This window comes from Protopterus annectens, chromosome 2.part2, assembly GCF_019279795.1.
Source record: "Protopterus annectens isolate FY-2018-M chromosome 2.part2, PAN1.0, whole genome shotgun sequence".
Classification (NCBI taxonomy): domain Eukaryota; kingdom Metazoa; phylum Chordata; order Ceratodontiformes; family Protopteridae; genus Protopterus; species Protopterus annectens.
In genome coordinates, this window is record NC_056730.1 from 1,096,245,668 (window position 1) to 1,096,259,531 (window position 13,864).

Genomic DNA, 13,864 nt, shown 5'->3' on the forward strand with positions numbered 1-13,864 from the left:
TTACGTACTAATCCTTCCTTTATGCCTAAAGTGGTTTCTAGTGTGGCTTTAAACCAAACTATTCATTTACCTACTTTTTATGCAAATCCCCAAAATAAAGGGGAAAAGATTTTGCACACTTTAGATGTACACAGGCAGTTGCGATATTATTTGGACAGAACTAAAGGGTTCAGACAATCTCAGCAGTTATTAGTTTCTTTTGCTTTGTGCTCTCAGGGCAAGCCCGTGTCAAAACAAACTATTTCTAAGTGGATTGGATTTTGCATTGCTTTCTGTTATTCCCATCATGGCAAAGAGATTCCAGCTGGGATTAGGCCTCATTCCACTAGGGCTACTGCCACTGCAACAGCTTTTTTGAGGGGGGTGGCAACTAAGGATATTTTGGAGGCAGCCACTTGGAGTTCAGTGCATACCTTCTCTAGGCATTACCACCTTCCACTGTACTCTAAATCCAGGGCTGGTTTTGCCACTGCTGTGTTGCAGGGCATTTTGGCAGCTCCTGCTTCATTATAGTTTAGCCATCCTCCCTTACCTCTGCTTTGGGATTCTACCCAAGTGTTAGGACTGCAGCAATGTGAGATGAAGAACATAGTACAGTTTTGTACCTACCATAAATGTAGATGTTCGAAGATCCACATTGCTGCAGTCCAATTTACCCTCCCTCCTTCCCCTCTGTAGTTTGAGGTGGTTGTGTGGGTTGGGTTATCCATCTGAGGTATATTGTGTATATTGTATATATTGTATATATTGTACATATTTTTGGTGTTAGGCTGGTTGGTTGTTTAGTTGTTGTCTATGGGTTTGGACCTTTCTTTTTAAGGTCTTCTGACATCTGGGGCAAGAAAAGACTGAGGATATGACGTCGGTCATGCGCATTTGTACCCTGACGTTCTGATGTCAGTCAAATGCGCCTTGACCGACGTCAGCCTTATACTCTGATATTCGGGCCGACCGAGGGACAGCGGACTACCCAAGTGTTAGGACTGCAGCAATGTGGATCTTTGAACATCTACATTTATGGTAGGTACAAAACTGTACTTTTCTGTGTTGTCCAGAACTTACTAAGACAGAGGGAAGCTTCTCTGTTCATCAGTGAGTGTGGTGAACTTTGAGCAGCCTATCTGTCGCTAGAGGAGTGGTTTCAGCTCAGAATCTGTAGTTTTATTGGCCATTTTGGGCTATTTCTATCCCTTTTATCTTTCTGTTTAAAAACTCGTGTTTGCACGGTTTTGCACTCCACACAGTGCCGCTTAACTACGGTTAAACTATTCCCATAGCCAGAAAGTCTGCTGTTCAGATTTTCCTTTAGAACTAGACAGTTTTCTAGTTGTAGCACTCAAAACTGTTTCTTTGTGCTCAGCACTTGTCCAAAACTCGTTGCAAACACAAAATCATGTACAAATTACTGCAGCACTCCACTTTCCTCAGTTATCAAGAGGAAAACAGTTTTTAGTACTTAATTAATAAGCACTAACCAGGCATGTCTAAGGGTCAGCTCCCGGTGTTTTCTCCTGTCCATCTGATGAATCTGGGCATCTTGGGGCAATGTAGCAATTACCTCATGTACACTGACAACCCTCTCCTCCTACCACACAACACTACAACCTGTGAGAGATGCACTTATATAGCCAAACTGGAAGCCAAGCTCTCTCCAGCCAAGACTGGACTAGACAGAAGGTAAACATCACACTGTACTCAGCACCTAGTCCATTAAAACCTGCACCACCCAAGCCCACACATAGTAACAAAAAACACACACCTGCAGTCACGGAGGCTCTCATTAAAAATCTGCCCAAACAACAGAGACCTCCAAAGCTGAAACACAAGCAACCTCCACTCACCAACACTACCCAAATGACACACAGCCCACAAAATCAGTGTGTCACTCAACCTCTGCCCATAAGGCAAAACAACGTACCCAACACACTAGTCATAGGCGACTCTATAGTCAGGCACACTGATGTCCCTCTCAACAGGCTAAACAAGGAGAAAGTTACTGTCAGCTGCCTGTCGGGTGCCAGGATCCGCCAAATAACTCACGCACTCAGGTCAGTCCACAACAAGCACAGTTATGGCTCTGTCATTGTCCATGTTGGAGTGAATGACCTGAGACATACCTCCCTGGACTACATGAAAAGAGAAATGGAGGAGCTCTCTGACCATGTGGCCCAGGCAGGTGTGACACGAGCCCTGAGTATCATCCTGCCATCACCCAGAATGATACCACAGTACAAGGAAAAATGATTGACTTCAACAATTGGCTAAGCTTCTGGTGTCATTATAAGGGGATCCAGTATCTGTCTGCCTGGGATGACATGATTGACAGGCCACGATGCATTGCCAGAGATGGTCTGCACCTGTCGCCCCTGGGATTCCAGATACTGGCTAAGGCTCTTGCCGCCCCTATAGTGCCTTTTTTAGGCAAGGTTCAAACATCAAATGCACCACCATAATAGATACAAACAAGCAAAATCTGAGGGTAATGCTACTTAATGCTAGAAGTCTAAACCTCAAGATGCACTCACTCGAGGCACTCCTTAAGATGGAGAACATCAACATCTGTGCAGTGACAGAGACCTGGTTTAAGGCTCCAGAGAGCACCCCTGCATTACCAGGCTACAATTCTTACCACACCTTTCAGCCACCTAACCTGGACTGAAACACTAAAGGAGGAGGCGTGTCCATATTCATAAAGGATATCCACACCTCCAGACTAATTGCTCAACATAATCCATCCAAAATTATCAAAGTACAGTTAACACTGGGCAAGACTGCAGTACAGATTGTAGGTTGTTACAGACCCCCGCCCTGCCCCAGGATGCCCACTCCATGTTTCTCGATATACTGGATAATATTAAGGTACAGCCCAATACCCTAATGTTGGGAGATTTCAACTACCCCATAATCAACTGGGAAAACTACTCATGTACTAACTCATTTGCTGAATGTTTTCTGAAATTCATCAATTCCAATACCCTGGATCAGCTTGTCCATACCCCCACCAGGGGCAGCAACATCCTGGACCTGTTCATTACCAATATGGATAACAGATGCTCCACACCAGAGGTCAACTCCTCGCTGGTCAGATCCAACCACAAGCTAATCACCCTAGACATCCATATCCTGCCCCCCCCCCCATTAAGGAAACCACCGTAAAAAACTTCTCCAAAGCCAACTTTATGCTTCTTAAGACAGAAGTGGCTAACTTCACGACACCCATACAGATGGAAAATAGAGGCACGACTGCTCAATCCTATACAAATGCACTGTATAAGCACATACATGAGTGCATAGACTGTGCCATCCCCAACAGAACCAAGACGCTATCCTCCAAAAAAGGAAGCCAATCTGGTGGTCCCCTGCCATAAACAAACTCTACAACAGAAGGAAGAAATTGTTGCAAAAAAAGAGTAAAATCCCAATATTTGCAGGAACTCCCTGGTCAGCCTCAGTAAGAAGCTGAGATCCCTCATAAAATCCTCCAAAGCTAGTTATGAAAATAAAATTGTCATGGATTCTAAAGACAACTACAAAGCATTCTACAGCTATGTCAAGAATCTCAATAGCAACACTCAGATCTGCTCTGCGCTACAGCACAATGGCACTAGATTTCCTGAATCAACTGATATTGCCAACATCCTGGCTGACAGGTTCAGTGCAAACTTCACCTCTCCTTACCCCCCCCCCCCCCCAAAGGGCCCATCACTATACCGGAAGAATGCAAAGCCCTGTAATCATGAACGCACAAGTAAAGACCACACTCTCCAAAGCCAAAAACACAGCATCCATGGGACCAGTCAACATCCCAGGCTGCGTTCTGCATGAACTACAGAACGAACTGGCACCCCACCTAAGTACCATACTCAACCATAGCCTCACTTCAGGCTTTGTGCCTATGGAATGGCGCACAGTGGCGGTTATCCCACTCCACAAAGGGGGTGCCACCACTGACCCCATGAACTACTGCCCCATTAGCCGGATGAGCCTGGTCTGCAAGGCCATGGAACGCATCATCCTGGAGCTTATAAACAAAGGCATAGGTAACCTTCAAACTCTGGACCCCACTCAGTTTGGATTTGTAAAAGGTAGATCATGTCTCCTAAACCTGATTGACTTCTTTGAAGCAGTCACCAGAGCCGTAGACGAGGGTAAGGTGGTGCACACAGCCTATCTTGACCTCACCAAGGGTTTTGACCCCATCCCTCACTCTGGTATTATAGATGGTCACAGGACTGGGCATAAATCATTATGTCACAAGATGGGTGGCCAACTGACTCACTGACAGAACCCACACAGTGAAAGTAGCTGACTACAAATCTGACTTCAGACCGGTGACAAGTGGAGTACCATAGTGTTCGGTCCTGGGTCCTCTCCTGTTCGGTATCTACTTCTCAGAAGTCCAGGCTAATACACCTGGTCTCTGGCTAATGAAGTTTGCAGACAACTGCAAACTAGGAGCCATAATAGATTCACCTAAGGATGTCGACATTCTACAAAGAGGCCTCACTGAGACTGATGCTTGATGTCAAAGTCATGGCCTAAAGCTCAATGCCAAGAAGTGCATTGTCATCCCCTTTGGGAAAAACATGTACCCATGAACTACCACATAGGCAGTAGCCTACTAAACATTGAAAGGGTGATAAGAGACCTTGGGAACACAGGTGGACAGTAGTCTCTACTTTGATAATCACGTCGCCACAGTAGTCAGGAAATCCTATGAGGCACACCTCAACACAAAGGGGTTCTCTTCCAGAAAAAAGAGAAGTCATCGTTCCTCTCTACTCATCCCTCATCAGACCCATTATAGAGTACAGTGCCCCATTTGGCATGTACCTCGCAAGACATCTACAACTAGAAAGGCCACAGAAATACCTCACTAAGAGGATTAATGGGCCTCAAACAGATGCCATACGCAGACCGTCTCAAAAAACTCCAGCTCTACTCCATCATCACCTACTCAGAGGCAATCTTTGCCTAACATAGAAAGCCATGTCTAACCCAGATCTGATGGACATGCTACACTTAAAGAAATCGCAATCTCTCCAGGCCACACGCTCCAGGGACTTAAACCTTGTCATCACAATAAACAGAATGTGCTGGACTTCCCATACTCTGGAACAGATTACCTATTCGTGTCAAGCAAAGCTCCTCATTAGCCCTCTTTAAGAGAAATCTTGACAATTGGATGGGAAATAGGAAATTCACCCTGGAGATCACTTCTGTGGCTCTGCTCAACAGGGTAACAGGAAAATATTTTTTTTGGGTGGCGAAAGCCAGGGAACCTCTTTTGGCTAGGCTTATATAGGCCCTAGGGCCGATAGCCTAGTACTTACCTATGAACCTATGAAAGGTTTTGCCAACTGTACCAGTGGGAACTTGGTCTATTTAGCGAAGTGCCAGGATTGTGACTTATTTTATGTTGGCAAAACCAACAGAATGTTGAAGGAGAGGGTCCTACAACATTGCAGAGATATAAGGACTGGTGGTGAGCATAATGTTCTGGCACAACATGTTAAGAAAAATTTGAGACATACTACTTTTAAATATATGGTCCTGCAGTTATGTGCTCTAATAAGAAGAGGGGTGATATTTCCCTTAAAACAGAACAGGTTGAAGTAAACTGGATTGCAGATCTGCAGGCGGATAGAGTGCCAGGGCTTAATAGTGTTTTACCACTAAAGCCTGTTCTTAGTGGGCGTAGACCCTGGAAATTGAATTGATTGGTCCCTATAGAGGGTGTGTGCTGTATTGCATTTTTATTGGTTGAATGTGGTTTTTAAATAGGTTTGTGCTTTATTATCTTTTGTACTTGGATTTGAAAAAGAGTTGGATTACTCGAAAGTGCTTATTCTGGTTATTAAACATTTTATCCATACTCTGCCGTGGTGGGTCCTTTGGGCTTTGTTGCTGATGCATAAGAACTTAGCTGCTGTTTATGTTAGTTGTGGACTCAGTTGAGTGCTGTAGAAAATATTTTTAACTTGTTTTGTCAATTTATTTTACATACATTTTGAACCAGGATCCCTTTTGTACTTTCAAGATCTGTAACTGTGAATCCTGAAATTGTGAGGACAAAAACCTTTCAAAAGGAGATCAAGAATATAAAAATTTGCTGTTCTCCTCTGAAGCCTTCCCACTGCATGGGGGCTGTACCTTCCACACCTGCGATGCTTTAATATGTTCCAACTCCAAAATCACTGCACCACAGAAGAAAGGGAAAGTCTTGCAGATACAGTGGTCTTGGATTTCGCACATGCTTTCCTCCAGTTTTGCACATTCAGTTTTTGCTGTTCTGAGACTCACATTTCTAAGTTTCAGACATTCAAATTGTTATCATTGAAACCACCTGTAATAAATGTTGTTAATATAGTGTGCTTTGGAACTGGATGCTTATATTTATTTTATCATGTATGAGTCCTCTATTTCCATCGCTAGTTGTTCTTGTACGCAATCTGTCATTCATTTGTCATTTGTATTCATCTGATTTCATGTCAATTAAAGCTGACATACTGCACTTTCAGAGTTACTTGCTTACCTAGTTTAATTAAAAGAAAGTTGAATGTAGAGCAAGTCTGTTGACCTTTGGTCATTGATCTTGAGCTTACTGTAGTCTGTCATATGTCTTGTTTCTCTGCAGGCCTTCTTTTGCAAGTATGTCTTTCGAAATGAGGAATTTGTTTTCTTGTCATTGTCCAGGGCTATTCCTGCTGCTTTTAAAGTCAAGTGAATAGAAAAAAAAGATATAGAATGTGTAAGACTGCCTCGTGCGACCGTGTTACAGATCAGGCAGGGACTAGCCTTGCCACGTGTCGAAGTGTCACAAGTCTCCTGGTAGGTTTTTGACTTAACTCTCACTTTTTTTCTTTGCAGGATGGGACAGAGGCAGTTGTAAAGGAAGTGTTCCCAGGGGACAGTGTGCACAGCTTGCTTAGCATCCTAGATGTTATCACAGTAAGTGTCTTTCCAAAGTATTTTAGTAAGATTAATACTTTGATCTGCAATATCTTGTTTACTGGGTCATAGCCATTCTGTCCTCTGTGTATCTGTACTTATTTAATCCCATTTCCATATTGATCTCTCAGCGTATATTTGTACCAGATAAATAACACAGTGGAAATGTCAGTAAGTTATTAAAGGAAACCTTTGTTTTGTCATCGTGACCGGTATTTTTTTATTTCATGTATTTGTTTACAGTGATAGAGCACTGATCAAGTGGACTGTTTTTGGCTCAGCCTGTGAAAAATTAATATAGAGTAATAGTAAACTAAGCAGTAGTTTACATAATGATGAAGAGTACAAATGCAGTGTTAAGCATACAAAAACATTATGGCAGCCTCAGAGAAGTCTGTTTACAAAACAGAGATGTGTGTAATATGCTGTATGATGGGGATCCAGTATCTGTCTGCCTAGGACGACATGATCGACAGACCACGATGCTTTGCCAGAGATGGCCTGCAGCTGTCGCCCCTGGGATTCAGGTTACTGGCTAAGGCTCTTGCCACCCCTATAGTGCCTTTTTTAGGCAAAGTTCAAAGGACAAAACCACCACCGTAACAGGTACAAGCATGCAAAATCTGAAGGTAATGCTACTCAATGCTAGAAGTCTAAACCTAAAAATGCACTCTCTCGAGGCATTCCTAAAAATGGAGAACCATTATATCTGTGCAGTAACTGAGACCTGGTTCAAGGCTCCAGAGAGCACCTCTGCAATACCAGGCTACAACTCTTACCACACGTTTTGGCCACCAAACCAGGACCGAAACACTAAAAGTGGAGGAGTGTCCATATTCACCAAGGATATTCACACCACCAGGACCAGGCTAGTTGCCCAACACAATGCATCTGAAATTCTCCAGGTGCAACTAACACTAGCTAAGACTGCAATCCAAATTGTAGCTTGCTACAGATCTCCCACCATGCCCCAAGATTCTCACTACACCTTTCTAAACGTACTGGAAAGTATTAAGATACAACCAAACACCCTAATACTGGTTGATTTCAACTACTCTGCCATTAACTGGGAAAAATATTCATGTACCAACACCTTTGCCCAACTGTTCTTGGAATTCACAAATTCCAATGCCCTGGATCACCTAATCCATAGTCCCACCAGGGGCCCCAATGTCCTGGACCTGGTCCTTACCAACATGGAAAATCGATGCTCCACACCTATTGTCACCCCCTTGTTGATCAGGTCTGACCATAAGCTAATCACCCTTGACATCCACATCCCTCCTCCACCCCCAGTAAGGAAACCTCTGTAAAAAAACTTCTCCAAAGCCAATTTCATGCTACTCAAGTCAGAAGTGACAAACTTCATGACACCCATACAGACGGGAACTGAAAGTTCGACTGCTGAATCCTACACTAAGGCACTGTAGGAGCACATCCACTCAGGCATGAATTGTGCCATCCCAAATAGAACCAAGACACTCTCCTCCAAATAAAAAGGAAGCCAATCTGGAGGTCCCCTGCCATAAACAGACTTTACAACAAAAGGAAGAAACTGTTGCAGAAAAGAGGAAAATCCCAAGATGCAAAAAACTCCCTTACCAGCCTCAGTAAGAAGCTGAGATCCCTCATAAAATCCTCCAAAGCTAGTTACAAAAATAAAATTGCCAAGGATTCCAAAGACAACCACAAGGCATTCTATAGCTATGTCAAGAATCTAAATGGCAATGCTCAGATCTGCTCTGAGCTACAGCAGAATGGCATTAAATATACTGATCCCAAGGATATTGCCAATATCCTGGCAGATCGATTCAGTGTCAAATTCACCCCTCCTCTCACTCCCTAAAGGGCCCATCTCAATACTGAAAGATTGCCAAATTCCAGTAATAACGGCCACACAGGTAAAAAAAAAACCTGATTGACTTCTTCGAATCAGTCTCCGGAGCTGTGGACGAGGGTAAGGCAGTTCACACAGCCTATCTGGACCTCGCCAAGGCCTTTGACACCATCCCCCACTCTGGAATCATACATCACTCAGTGGGTTGCCAACTGGCTTACTGACAGAACCCACACTGTAAAAGTAGCCAATTCCAAATCCAGCTCCAGACAAGTGGAGTACCTCAGGGTTCAGTCCTGGGACCACTCTTGCTTGGCATCTACTTTTCTGAAGTACAGGCCCAACACTAAGGGACTCTGGCTAACAAAGTTCGCAGATGACTGCAAACTGGGAGCCATTACTGAATCCTCAAATGATGTGGATATTCTACAAAAGGGCCTTACAGAAATAGATGCTTGGTGCCAGAGCCATGGGCTCAAGCTCAGTGCCAAGAAATGTATAGTTATCCCCTTTGGGAAAAAACATGTACCCATGAATTACCACATAGGTGACAGTACACTAAACACCGAAAGTGTGATAAGGGACTTGGGGACACAGGTGGACAGTGGTCTCACCTTCGATAACCACATCGCCACAACAGTCAGGAAATCCTTCTGTGTGGCACACCTGATCAATAAGGGCTTTTCATCCAGAAAAAAGGAGGTCATTGTCCCACTGTACTCACCCCTCATTAGACCCATTATAGAATACAACACCCCTTTCAAGACATCTGCAACAACTGGAAAGGCCGCAGAAATACCTCACTAAAAGAATCACAGGCCTAAAGCAGATGCCCTGTGCTGACCGTCTAAAAAAAATCCAGCTATACTCTTGACAAATATCGTCTACTTAGAAGCAATCTGCTTAACATACAAGGCCATGTCAAACCCAGAGCTGTTGGACATGCTACACTTTAAGAAATCCCAATCCCTCAGAGCCACATGCTCCATGGATCTAAACCTTGTCGTCATAATGAACAAAAAATGCTGGGGGGGGGATAGGTTCCTGACCCAGAGACTCCCCAGACTCTGGAATAGACTGCCCATACATGTCAAGCAGAGCGCCTTTTTGGTCCTGTTCAAAAGGAACCTTGATGATTGGATGGGAGATAGGAAATTTGCCCCGGGGATCACATCAGTCGCCCTGCTAGACAGGGGTCCAGGGAAGTAAATATTATGGGAAGAAATAGCCAGGGAATTGTTATGGCTAGGCTTGTATAGGCCCTAGGGCCGATAGCCTAGTACCAACCTGTGAACCTATGTATGCAGTGCTGTTTACAGCATTGTCAGTTAGTCTGTACTGTACTGACAGATAAGGTGGATGGTGGAGGACAGGTAAAACTGCGAGTAAAGTGCACTACAGAGAATTGTGAGCTATGAGGGTGGGGGAGGGGGGGGGAGTGGGACATGAAGATAGTGTGCAGGAGAGTACATAACAGAGAGGACAGAGACACAGAGGTTAGGGGTTGCTTGTGTCTCCAGTAAGATTTTTTTTTACTTAATTTTTGTGGTATCATCCATTTTCAGTCTCTTGCCATTCTCACTATCTTGTCCTTGTGTATGTCATCTGTGAACTGCAAGCTGTTTGCCCATTTTACCCAGCCATTCCTTTATTCACTCACAAGTTTACATATCTATGGTAGTTTCTCCCAGTATCCATTTAGCTTCCCAAGTACATCTGAATTTTGATGATATCCCTATAAATAACATGGATTTCTTCTTGCTCTGAACTTTGCTGGTCAGCTTACACCTTTTTTTTTTTGCTGGCTTGCTCTTCAGCTTCTTAATTTCTGAAGTTCTACTCTTTGAGGAACATGGTTGTATTGAAATGGGTGCTGAGATGAGAGCTGATATAACACACACAAAAAGCAAGTGAGTCTACTTGTTTTTTTTTTTGTCATTTGACCTGATGTATCAAGTCCCTGTAGTCAGATTTTGCTTCCTTCCTGTGTTCATAGTGAAATGATAGCCCTGTCATGATCCAATGTCACCCTAGTACAGGTACAGATATTTTGGTTATTTCAGAAAGCACATGATATATGGCAGGAGAAGCATAAAAGAGTAGGATATGGGCTGATAAAAATGGTAAGGATTGAAAGGTACTAGGAAGAAAGAAATGAAAATTTAGGACTTAGATGGAAGTGGGTATGTAAATCAGAGATGAGAGGGCAGGCAGAATTTCCATGGAGAGATGAGTTGTCAGGTATAAGATAGACCCCAAAAAAGTGAAGGACCAGTGGAACACTTAGAAAATTTAGAAAAATGATATACATAGTGGGAGACAAATGATTAAAAGCAGCAAAGGACACAAAGGTGTCTCAATTTGGACATTATTGAAAGTAACTAAGAAAGGGTAGTTGCACTGTGATTGTGTATGTTGGGGTGAATTATCTGACCAACAGAGAACTGCAAGCATCAAATCACAGGTCACTGTAACTGCAGAGAATGAATTAAATTAGTGATCTGAAGTAGTTAACTTCATTTGTGCAGCAACCTATGGGATCCGGATCCGACCTCGGATCCGAGCCGGCAGTTTTCAACAGCTTTAGATCCGAGCTCCAAGCTCTTCCCCCTACCCATAATCCCCTGCCAACCCTGACTGACCTCAGATCTAGTTTGTCGCGGTTATCCAACAGCAACTTGATCTACAGCTCCAAGTCTTCGAGACTTTTGTGAGGAAAAAAATTACCTTTTTCCTCTCCTTTCTTCTGTTTTTTGGTTGTGTATGTTTAAAGGTCCCTTTTTGTAAAAACCTTCTCTAGTTTAACTATATATTTTTTGGTCTTTTACCTCCCCCTTCCTTCGTGGTTCCATTAGGGTTGTGTGCCTGTGTGTTTGGGGCCTAACGTGTGTGTTTCTCTCTCTTAGTTAAAATGGCTGAGGCCCCAAAATTGATCTTTTCTAAGTGCACCGAGTGTGGCCATAAGCTGTTCCCGGCGGATGGCCACACTTGGTGTGTGTTGTGCCTGGGGGTTGAACACCTGTCTTCTGGTTGTTCCATCTATGTGGCGTTCAACCCCAGGGCACTCAAGGACCGGAGGTCCAAGCTGATTCTGGTGGGTCTTCTGACCCTGGATTCGGCTTCTACCTCCAGTCCTCCTGTGGCTTCCGCTGCGGCAGCTGCCACTCCTGCTTTCCTCCCCCCGGCCGGGACTCAACCTCCCGCCTTAGGCCCGGAGGAGAGGGAGGCCAGGAAAGAGAAAAGGAGGGAGAAGCACCACAAGCGGCGGGCCGAGGCCTCCGCTTCGGCCCCCCTGGCTAAGCAGTCTTCTCCCTCCAGGACTTCTGAGTCTCCTCTGTCTCGGATCCAGTCCCTGTGCTTTTCACCGGGTCCTGAGGAGGAGGAGATCTGATCTCCTTCGAGGTCATCGAGGCGACACTCCTGTCCCGCCTCGGTGGCCTCATCGAGATCAACCCGAAGTCTCACGGATGCAGATTTGGACTGGATGATGAGAAGATTCCTCCAGGCCCAACTGCAGATGGGAGTGCTCCTGCCTCCCCCCCCTTTGGTGGGGTGAGCTCGACCCCTTTTTTTGCCCCGATAGCTCCTTCTCCGTCCCGCTTCCCGGGCTCGGAGTCTTCGGAGCTGGGCAGCCTTGGAAAGGGTGTGTCGGCGCCGATAGTCTCGGGTACTTTGGCGCCGACACTTCCCTAGAGTCTTTCAGGTCCATTTTCTTCGGATCCGAGCTCTCTGAGCCAAGAGCTGAGCTTTGGATCCGGCGGTATCAGTATGCCTTCGGCTCCGTCCAGGTCGGAGCATACTGGTCCATCGGATCCAATCGCTTCGGCACCGGCCCCAATCCATCCGTCTGTGCCAAGGGAGGGTCTGCTTTTGGATCCCAGAGAGAGCAGCTCTCCCTCGGCATTTGACGTGGTGGAGAGGGCCCTGTCGAGAGATTCCAGGCCCCCGGCCCTTGCCATGGCTCCACCCTGCACTCCTTGTCTTTTGGGCCCGACTTCCATCACCCGGCCCCAGGGACAGCCTGCTCTGACATCCCAGGTCGTTCCTATGGAACAAGACATGGCTGGTGAGACCTTCTTGGACAGCCCCCCCGAGGAGGTTCTTCACAAGCGAAAGTGCAAAAGGAGGCACCTGGACTCCCCAGAGTCCTTGACGGAGGACACGGATTTGGAGGAGGGGGAAGGCTCCCCAAGATCACCCCCCGAAGATGTCTCATTTGGTGACATCATGGAGATGCTCAGGATAAAGGGGGGGTGGTCTGCCCCAAAGCCTACCTTGGACGAATCCGTGTTCCTGGAGGCGTTTGAAGAAGGCCGTCTACCTCTTGGGTGTCCTCTCCGGCCGACCCCCTGGTAGATTTGATTACTATCAGGGCGTGGAAGGAGCTGGGCACTCTGGAGCCAGTCCCCAAGTGCCCGGACAAAATTCTTAGCCCACCTTCTGACAAGTCCCACTGGAGTAAGGGTCCCCCTGTAGATGCCATGTTTGTGGCGGCTGCCACCAAGAGGAAACTAGCTCAGGAGAGTCCCTCGGTTCATATCCTGAGCAAGGAGTCTCGGTCGATGGACCGTTTAGGGAAGCGGGTCTTTAGTTCGGCTACCTTCTCTGTGAAGTCACTGAACTACATGGCACATGTGCTTCGGCTGCAGCGGGACCTTATCAGAGAGTACGCTGCATTGCCCCCCCCGAGTCCATGTCGGCGGAGGACAAACGTTTGCACTCCACCCGGATGGCCACTCTCCGATCCATATCAAACACCTCTATGCGGCTTCTATCCCATGCCACGGAGGGAACTGCTAGAGCCAGCGGAGTGGGCCTTGTCATGAATGAGGCATCAGGCCTGGCTCTGGCACTGTGATTTCGCGGAACCCTTCAAGGCATCTTTCGCTAATGCCCATTTCGATGGTTATGCCCTCTTTGGCAAAACTGTTCGCGATACTTTGGTCCAGAGCGAGAAGGACGGGAAGACATTGTCTGTCGTCGGAGTCTGCTTCTCTGCTCCCCAGAGGTCCTTCTCCAAGAACCAAAAGGGACAGAAGAAGATGTGGTTCCGGAAGTCACAACAGTCCTGTCCTG

At 45.8% G+C, this 13,864-nt stretch overlaps 1 protein-coding gene across 1 annotated transcript in view; it reads left to right on the forward strand.

Annotated features, from left to right (window-relative positions):
- The window catches only part of PNPLA7 (patatin like phospholipase domain containing 7), a gene marked incomplete in the record, with an annotated part of 4,152,928 nt that overhangs the window by 1,024,094 nt on the left and 3,114,970 nt on the right, over positions 1–13,864 (forward strand). The window contains 1 exon segment of the mRNA XM_044064320.1: positions 6,871–6,951. Within this exon segment, the coding sequence (XP_043920255.1) occupies positions 6,871–6,951 (81 nt within the window).